The following is a 9,117-nucleotide window of genomic DNA, read 5'->3' as shown; positions in this document are numbered from 1 at the left end:
GGAAAAACCTTGAACTTACCAAACTACTGTCCTTACTATTCTCATCCCAATTTGTTTCCAAGTCAGCAATGTCACTGGAGTCCCTGTCTAATCACTGAATTGCCAGCACAGACAATATTTGATAATAATGTCTTTTACTCATTTCAGTTTTTACTTGAAATGTCATTAAATTATGTTGATGACTTCTGAATAAATGTGTATGACAGAAAAAAAAAAAAACCCAACAAAAACCCAGGGATACTATAGCCTGATATTTGAACTAATTTCAAAGGACATTTGCCTCTTCACATTAACTGCACTGTTGAGAGATGAAGGTGTAGCACATAATCAAAAAGAACAATCCACACACTCAATCCACTGCAGTATCTGATTATATTAATACCACACCATTCATCAAAGATACTCTAACACAAATTTAAAACACAAGAGTTAACTTAATTTTCTGTATCACTGCCATTTAAAGCTTGATTTTTATAAAACATTAAAACAAGAGTTCTTTATTACAAAAATTAAACAGTATCAATTGCTTGGCGAGTTCAAGGTATATACACTAAAATCAAACAACTAGCATGTATTTCAATATGGGGTCTATACAAAGAGAAAAGACAAATGGACCCAGTAAGGCAGTATTCGTGACTCTCAGAACTAAACAAAGTTTCAGTTCCTTCTGCTGTATTTACATTCAGATGCTTCTCTATATCCTGGTCAAGATTCCCAAGCTAAATGGTTAAAGGATGTATTTAGCTTTCTAACAAAAGAATTTCTATCTACAGTGACCACTTTTAAAGGAATCCACTCCACAATGCTGACGAAATCTGTTGGTTCCCCTCACTAATGTGTAGCAATCTTGTTATGTTGACTCTGGCAAGTCCAGGAGGAACCCAAGAAATGGAACAACGAAGCACATTTATCGAAGTTGGATCCTGGCTTTCTTCACCTCTCTTCAGTCATTGACAGGGACTTTGTAGGCCACCATACTGTTCACTTTGTGGATGGTGGTAGTAAACGAGCGGAGACGGACTTCTTCAGAATTGGTAATGAACTGGGGTCCCGACTCCTCCCATTTTTCAGGTACCACCAAATCTTTGTCAGTGTAAATCAGCAGATCAAATGAACCTAAGGTGGAAATGAGATTAAAGTAAAAGTGAAGCTGTCTTCCCTGCCTGTCTCACTGGGCCTCACTTGAATCCTCCCTTGCTAAAGATAGCTTCGCTTGCTTGAATTATGATTTTCCTGAAGAAAACCCGAGTTTAGAACAAAGTAGTATATTTTATAGTAGAAAGTAAAAGTAGTAAAAACAACTGTGAGAAAACTTTCACAAAGTACTGTAGAATGTTTTCGTGGGGTGGGCGCATGTGGAGGCCCCAAGCTAATGGTGGCTCTTCCACTTTGTTCACCGAGGCAGGCATTCTCAAGCAAACCCAGAGCTTCCCAGCATGTCTAGTTTTGCTAGCCAGGTTGTTTTGGTGATCCCATCTCTGCCTTTCTGGGCTGGAGTTATAGGTGGGCCACCCTAACCACCTGCAGGGTCCTGCTGGTGGGAATCCTAATCCAGGCCTTCACACTTGCTCAGCAAGGACTTTAACCACTGAGCCATCTCCTCAGCCCTTGTCCTCACATTTTCTGGAACACACATGTGGTATTTGTGATGTTATTTGCTCTGCTTCCCATATCCCATTATATCACAAGGCAGTGATAAATTAAGAGATTTAACAAGTGGAGATCCTCCCAAGAGCAGTGTACATTTTCCCCAGCAAATTTAAAAGGGTGTATAATACTTACAAGAAACTTCCAACAGTGGCAGGAAAGTCACAGTAGCTGTGATCTGCCTGATCACTGAACGGATTTCATCCTGGATGGCTTTCTGTGACTTTTCTCTACAAACACTGTAGAAGAACCAAACAAATGATTCATTCTAGATTTCATTAAGTTAATTAAAATACACTGGTAAGCATTTATCTGAACAAAATGCTTCAAACAACACAGAAACAGTACATTAGGAGACTACTAGAGGTATTCTTGGGCTACTGTATCTGCATCTGTCCTTCCCATCATTCTTCAAGGCTGATCTTAGTATCAGGTTATTCAATGTATGATGGTTATTAAGTTTCTCAACCACTCCCAATAAGGATATTTACAGTAACTCTTTAAGATAAAGGGAAATGGATTCTAACACATAAACTTGGTAGAATTTTGGTATTTTTAGTAACATCTAAGTACCCAATTCCTTATTGAGTCAAGTAAAATAAATTACACATAAAATATTTTATAAGCTAAAAATTTCTTACAGATCAAAGAGCAAAATGCTCTTCATTACAGGAACTTACAGAAAAGTATGCCTAGCATAACAGGCACTCTGATGTACAAGGATCACAATCTTCAAAGTTTACAAAGTTCATGGCGTTAGATGAAGCAGGGCTACATCTAAGTTAGGAATGGGTCTAGGTTCATCTCCTGAAGTTAACAGGATCTTTAAGCACTTGATTAAATGGTCCACATATTACATCATAGTTCTGGTATAACCAGAAACATGAAGGTCAAATTTCACTGAGTTAGCCTAAAGACAGCGTGTTAAAAGCATCTTAGCTACACAACTACTAACAGGCTGAGAACTCAGAAGTCCCTTATAAGCCAGTATCTTTAAAAACATACAACTTGAACTCATGTAACAACAGAAGTAGGAGTAACTGAATTCACACTTACCCCTCCTCTTTCGCAGTTTTGTCACACTCAATATCAAACTGCCATCTTTCGAGGACCTCACCACTTTCAATGTTTGAGATGACCACCACCAGTTTCTGCACTGAGCACTTGTAGAGCCAGTCTGCAACACACAGGGCATCTCTCACGCTCTAACTATAACAACTCTCCCTAAAGACCCACTTCAGCCTTACAAAATCCTTACTTCATACATAAGGAAAAAGTTCTCCATTAATAATTTAGCCAATTTTTAAATTTTCTACATTACTAATAGGTGCAATCAGGGGCATCACAGTGAACCTGTATTTCCACTGTTATTCACAGTTAAGAGAAAGAATACGAGATAGGTTTTCATCTAACCACTGTTAAAACAACTGTCAGGTTACATCTGTGGTGCTTGTTAGTAACAGACAGTGTAAGAGCATAAAAAAAAAATCTGATCCATTCTGATCCATAGGTGAAGAATGGATTTAGTTTTTGCATTAACTGTGCAAAGGAGAGGGAAGTCTAGCCCTTAAATACTCAAAAGAGCATATGTAATTTGGAAAGATAATTGCAAAGAAAGGGAGACTATATTAATAAGTCACGATGTTATATTATATAAAATCTTATGTGTTGAATTAATGAAACTATGCTTTTAAGAATCAGGAAAATCACAACTATGTTTTAGGCAGAGTAATCGATTAACCTTGTGTTCCCAAACTATCACCCTGGGTAGTAAGTTAGCTGGAGGGGGTAAAAGAGGGTCTACAGACACTTAGAATTCAAAGCTCATTGGATAAACTGGTAGAGATGACACAAAGCAGATTTCATGCTTAAAACCGTTAAGATTTACTCCATTAGCTTTGAGTAAGAATTATTTTGAGGTAGTCTTCAGGTTTCTGACTTCATTGCTGGTTGGACTGGTGACCTTGTCACTGATAAACCATTTGGGAGATCATTTCGCTTTTATTCTGCAGAAGCATGTTTGAGAGAATGACAAAACAGGCTGCTCTCAGTGTGTGTGTATATATATATATATCTTGTTTGCACTTGAGAATAGAAGTCTATCTCCACGTATTTACCAAGTACTTCATCTTTCCTATTCTAGCAGTCTAACCTACCAAAGAAGTTCTCAACCAAGCCAGGCTACCTGTGGCAATATAGATGCATCTGATGGTCATAGCCAGGAATGTGTTAATTGACATCTGGTAAGCAGGAGCTAGGATGCTGCCACATCATCTTATGACACACAGGAAAGTTCCCCACTAAATATCCAGATCAAAATGTCACTAATGTAAGATTGAGAAAATTTGTAAAGAGTAAACCCTACCTTCTTTGCTTGTGAATTCATACTCAACCTGTATAAGTATTGATGAATACTCTACTATGGATATGAATAGTAAGGAACGTTTTGGAGTATGGCCTTAAGCTGGGCATAGTGGCAAATGCCTTTAGTCCCACCACTTGGGAGGCTGATCTCTGTGAGTTCAAGGTTAGCCTGGTCTACATAGCAAGTTTCAGGACATCCAGAGCTACAAAAAACCCTGTCTCAAAAGCAAAACAAAACAAAAAAAGAATATGGCGTTAAAGAGATGTCAAGCTAACTATGTTCACTTGGTCACCAAAAGAAGGCCATTTTAATGCTGAAGTTATCAGAAATGCAGTGAACACTGTAATGAAACTACAATAGAAACAAACTAAAACACTCTTAAGAAAAGAATTTGGGGGGGGGGGGGGCTGGAACAATGTCTCAGTGGTTAAGAGCATGGGCTGCTCTTCCTGAGAACTGACATCCTCTTCAGGAACCAGACAGACATGTACCTGATACATACAGACATAACCCAGGCAAAGCACCCAATCACATAAAATAAAAACTCAAAGAGAAAAAAGACAGTGGCAATGCTTTTAGAATTGGTATTTTGTAAGTCTATGTTGGGAGATACAAGGCTAAACACAGATTATAACTAGAGTGGCAATCCTAAGTGATGTGCAACCTGAGAAATAAGGAATTCCAGAAGGAATAAAAATAGGTAGAAATAAGTATTGACCTAACAGGCAGTATTAACACTGAGCTACCAATGAATAAAGTGTCCAGATATTGAATTACTGCCACAACTTTTAAGAAAGATAAAGAATAGTTTTAAAGTAAAAATGTAAAACTTTCCTGTATATTGTTATTTAGTAATACCCTAATTACAACAATTACCACATATTAATCTATGCCTCAGAAGAGCGAAATCATTTTGTGTAAAATTACCAATCTGTTGTACCTGTTTAAACTGCAAAATTCATTCCTAAAGCAGCTGATAAGGCACTTAAAACTCCAAGACTCCTAACATCAAGACATTAAACCTACTGAAAAGCAGTGGGGGAAAGGGTGGGATTTCTCTTCATTATTTGCTTCCTCCCAATTCAGAAGCACTCTATTTGAGAAGGCATATTGCTTTATTTCCTCCCTTATAAATGTAACGCTATAAGATGCAAAATTCAAAAGGTGATTACCTTTTAGCTGCTCCACTACATTATTGAGATACTTTATGAGTTCGGGGTCAGTAGTTACAAGCAAGGTGAGTCCGTATTTCTGCACTCGAGTAAAGGTTTCCGATGGATATATGCCACGCTGGTACAAAATGCTGTTGATGCCAAACGCTGAAAACGAAAGAAATAAAGACATAAACGTCTACTCACGTTTGTAAGTCTCCCAGAAAGCAGAGTAGGCACAAAATAACACGGAAAACCTTTTTAACTCAGCAATCTAAGTGTAAATACAGATTATGTGGTCAGAGGATGTCAACATAGACCCCGGCTTTCAAAGAGCGAGTGGGATGGCTCCCCCGGTGAGCCCCTTCTGTTCCAGGAGGCGGAAGCCTGCGCGGGGCAGCGCAGCGTTCCCCGCCAGCGGGAGGAATGAGCGGGAGACCGTGCGGTGGTTCCGCCCTAGCGCGCGTCCCAGGGCCCGGGCCAGGCCGCTCTCTGGCAGCCGGGGCCGCACGGAGCACTCACAAAAAAATTCGGCTACGATTTCCGCGCTCCCGCGCAGGGTGATGCCTTGCTCCCGGGCGAGCTGCTGTGCCATCACTGGGTCTAACGGAGAACCCTGTCAACCTCACGGCACACGGCGCCCTCACGGCTCAGCTCCTACAGCTATTCCCCGCCACCCGGTTCAAAAGTAACTACGCAGCCCGCGGGGCGCTCCGTGCGCAGGCGCAACGTGCCCGAAGCCCCACCTACACCGCCGGTTTCCGGCCCCAGGCTTGTCCTATCAACACTTAATCTCTCCCTAAGCCCGCCCCATGCTTCCGGTTTCCGCCCTAAGCTCCACCCACACGACAGAACCCGCCTTGACTAGTCTCTTCGTCTCAAAATTCCGTTCTGAACCCGGCTTCCGCTGTAAGCCCAGTCCCACGAGGACCAGCGAACTGCCCCTAAGCCCCGCCCATAGCGACTTGTAGCTGTCCCTGGCTCCGCCCTCGCTGGCACACAGTTACGCAGGCGCAGAGTGGGCCTCGCTCAGTGTTTCCGGACATTCATGCCCTGGAGGGTCCTTGGTGGGTGGGATCTCTGGTCCGTTGGCTTAGACGAGGACCCCGGATGGTGGAGGGGAAGCTCACCTGCTAAGCCCGTGGTCTGCATATTCCTGAAGTACAGTCTCAGCTTCGTGGATAGTTTCAAGTTGGGGAGAGCCTGTGTTTTGTGTGGGAACGGGACTTTTCTGGAGAAATAAGATGAAGGGAACTGGGGCTTCGAGAAGGCTCAGAGAGTAAAGGTGCTTGCCTCCAAGTCTGCAGCGCCTTGCGAGTTTACCCTGCTGCAAATTGTACACACACACACACACACACACACACACACACACACACACTATAGAAATCCTTTCTTTGCAATTAAATTAGCCTGCTTTTAAGTTCTTTGGTCATATGCTCCTCCTCTTTGAGTATGTAAAGCCTGTACCAGAGCATATAAGATTACACATGGGATTCAGGTTACAGTTTTTATATTGTACAGCGTACGGGGGTCCAGGAGATGGCATGTCTTCCAAGTGTCCCAAGTGTTTCTAATGCTAGTACGCAGATCACACTTTGAAACCAATCGACTGTTATAGATATTATAATATGAAGGTTTAAGACGTTGAGTGCCTGAACTAAATAGTTGCCTGAGAGATTAAATAAGAAAGGACGCAGCAGAGAAAGAAATTGTGGAGCAGGAACTGATGACAGATGAGGAAGCAGAATGAAACGGTGCCATAGATAAAGCTGAGATACCATGCTCTTTCCTCTCAAACTGTGGATGGATTTTTCTAATTTATCACAGCAGTATTTAAGATTCTGGAATTTGAAGGTTGGTTTCTTTCCTATTAACTTTTGGGCACTTGGTTTAACACCCTCTCACACACCTTATCAAAAGCAGTGCTATAAATGCTTCTTGGAAACGTCTCAGTTTCTTGAGTTTACTTTTCCTCATGATTCAGTGGACTCTTGCTGTGTATTGTTTAGGGAAAGGATGTTTGAACAGGGAGGAATAAAAATTGAGTCTTTTTTCTAAAGATAATTCAAACAATAAACAGTCAATCTTTTATTAATAAAACAAATGTGGAGATTATGTCATAAATAGTCCTATATTTTATATTAGGGTATTAAAGACAAGTATTTGATTTTTCTCTAAATCTAGAAGCACATGAAATTTTAGGCTGAAGAGCTCCATTAATGACTTAGTTAAATAATCTTATAGATGGGAACTAAGGTCTAGACTAGTTATAGAGTTAGTCCAAGATCCAATATCTACTTAGTGGCAGATTTATTGGAGAGTTTAGACTGCCTAGTTTACTCTCCTTTTAAAGCATACCTGTTTGGAAACATGGCGATAAGTGTCTTTATCGTTGTGAGGATTTTCTTTTTTGGAGGGAGGAGATTTGGGCTAAGAACATTTACTCATTATCTAATGTACATAATTTGTTGAGAGATTTGCAGTAATAAGCCATAAAAAGTTTGGTGTAACTACACAAATATTTGTAATTGCCAGAAGAGGGCAGTGTTTACCTGTACAATAAAACTTGAAACTCCAGCTGAATGCTTGTTAACAGTTTTTAGGCATTTGTGTGAATATGGAGAACTTCAGAATGAAACGTTGAATTGAAATATAAAACAGAACTTACACTAATTTTAGACTTTAATATATGTGCACCACACATATTGGAAATATATGTAAATGTGTTCTTGAAACTAAGCAGTTTATTCTAAATCTCATAAAACTGGGTATGCATATCACATTTTTGTGCAATTTTAATCTGCCATTTTTTTTAAATAGTATTTTTATACAGTAGGGATTTTATTATGTGGATTTGATGTATTTGGTTTTTTTTTAATTCTTTTTTTTTTTAATCACAAAACTTAGTGTTACTCAGTTTCTTTTTTGTATTGTTCTTGAAATAGGCTCTCATCTATCCCAGGCTGGCCTAAAACTTTTTATGTCGTCCAGGGTGACAAGGACTTCTTATCTTCCTGCCTCCACCAGCTGACTGCTAGAATCATAGGTATGCATCACCATGCCCAGTTTATTCAGTGGTAGGAATTGAAAGCAGGAGTTTGTACAAGCACTCTATCAGCTGAGCTACATCTTCATCCTTTATTTGTAGCTGGAGGCTTTTCTTTGTCCCGCCCAGTCCCGCAGCTGCTTATAAAATAATTACTCAGAGGCTTCTATTAATTATAAATGTTTGGTCGGTGGCTCAGGCTTATTATTAACTAGCACTTACAACTTAAATTAACCCATTTCTATTAATCTATCTATTGCCATGTGGCCATGGCATTACTGGTCTGTTGGCATCTGGCTCCTTGGGTGGTGTCCCTCTCACTCTCCCTGTATCTCTGCTTGCATTTCCCACTTGGCTCTTATCCTGCCTTGCCATAGACCAAAGCAGCTTTATTTATTAACCAATGGGAGCAATACATATTCACGGCATACAGAAAGACCATCCCACAGCACTTATTTTTTCTTACATAGTATACTTTTCACTTTATGTGAATAACAAGAATTATATATCACTCATTTTCTGTTCTGATTACTAAGGCTCATTTATTATGTCTAATGAATATACATATATTTACATGGTTTTAATGATTAAATTGTAGAGTGTTAAATCTCTTAAAGTCCTATTCCCCTACCTCATACTTTAATGTGAGACTCAGGTGCTCAAACAAGAATACCTAACAAATTTTAATGATGACATTTAATTAGCAATGCTTTAAAGATTTTATTTGTATTATTACTTATGTGTATGTCTGAGTGTGTGTTTATGCATGTGAGTGCAGTGCCTGTGTAGGCCAGACAAGGGTGGCATATCCCTTGGAGCTGGAGTTACAGGCCATTGTGAGTCATGGAACTTGCTTGCTAGAGACCAGATTTGGGTCCTCTGGAAGAGCAGCAAACACTGGCCACTCC

The 9,117-nt window shown here is 40.0% G+C and overlaps 1 protein-coding gene across 1 annotated transcript; it reads right to left on the bottom strand.

Moving 5' to 3' along the window:
• Positions 1 to 353: 353 nt before the first annotated feature.
• Mad2l1 (mitotic arrest deficient 2 like 1) lies at positions 354 to 5,888 on the bottom strand. Its single transcript, XM_052719882.1, has 5 exons — positions 5,686 to 5,888; positions 5,185 to 5,331; positions 2,704 to 2,824; positions 1,783 to 1,886; positions 354 to 1,116 (listed from the first exon to the last, which is right to left on the bottom strand). The coding sequence occupies exons 1-5, from the start codon at positions 5,756 to 5,758 to the stop codon at positions 944 to 946; spliced, it is 618 nt and encodes a 205-aa protein (XP_052575842.1). The 5' UTR covers positions 5,759 to 5,888; the 3' UTR covers positions 354 to 943.
• Positions 5,889 to 9,117: the final 3,229 nt, after the last annotated feature.

This window comes from Peromyscus californicus, unplaced genomic scaffold (genome assembly GCF_007827085.1).
Source record: "Peromyscus californicus insignis strain IS unplaced genomic scaffold, ASM782708v3 Scaffold_6__1_contigs__length_162567912, whole genome shotgun sequence".
NCBI classification, from domain to species: Eukaryota; Metazoa; Chordata; class Mammalia; order Rodentia; family Cricetidae; genus Peromyscus; species Peromyscus californicus.
The sequence above is the reverse complement of the archived record's forward strand: the minus strand, read 5'-3'. Positions and strand labels throughout refer to the sequence as shown.

Excerpts from the sequence above, each read along its gene's own strand:
- Mad2l1 (XM_052719882.1), bottom strand. The coding sequence starts at position 5,758 with ATGGCACAGCAGCTCGCCCGGGAGCAAGGCATCACCCTGCGCGGGAGC. Across the intron at positions 2,825-5,184 it reads TGTAGTGGAGCAGCTAAAAG|ACTGGCTCTACAAGTGCTCA; the intron begins GTAATCACCTTT and ends TGTGTGTTGCAG. Across the intron at positions 1,887-2,703 it reads AAAACTGCGAAAGAGGAGGG|TGTTTGTAGAGAAAAGTCAC; the intron begins GTAAGTGTGAAT and ends GTTCTTCTACAG.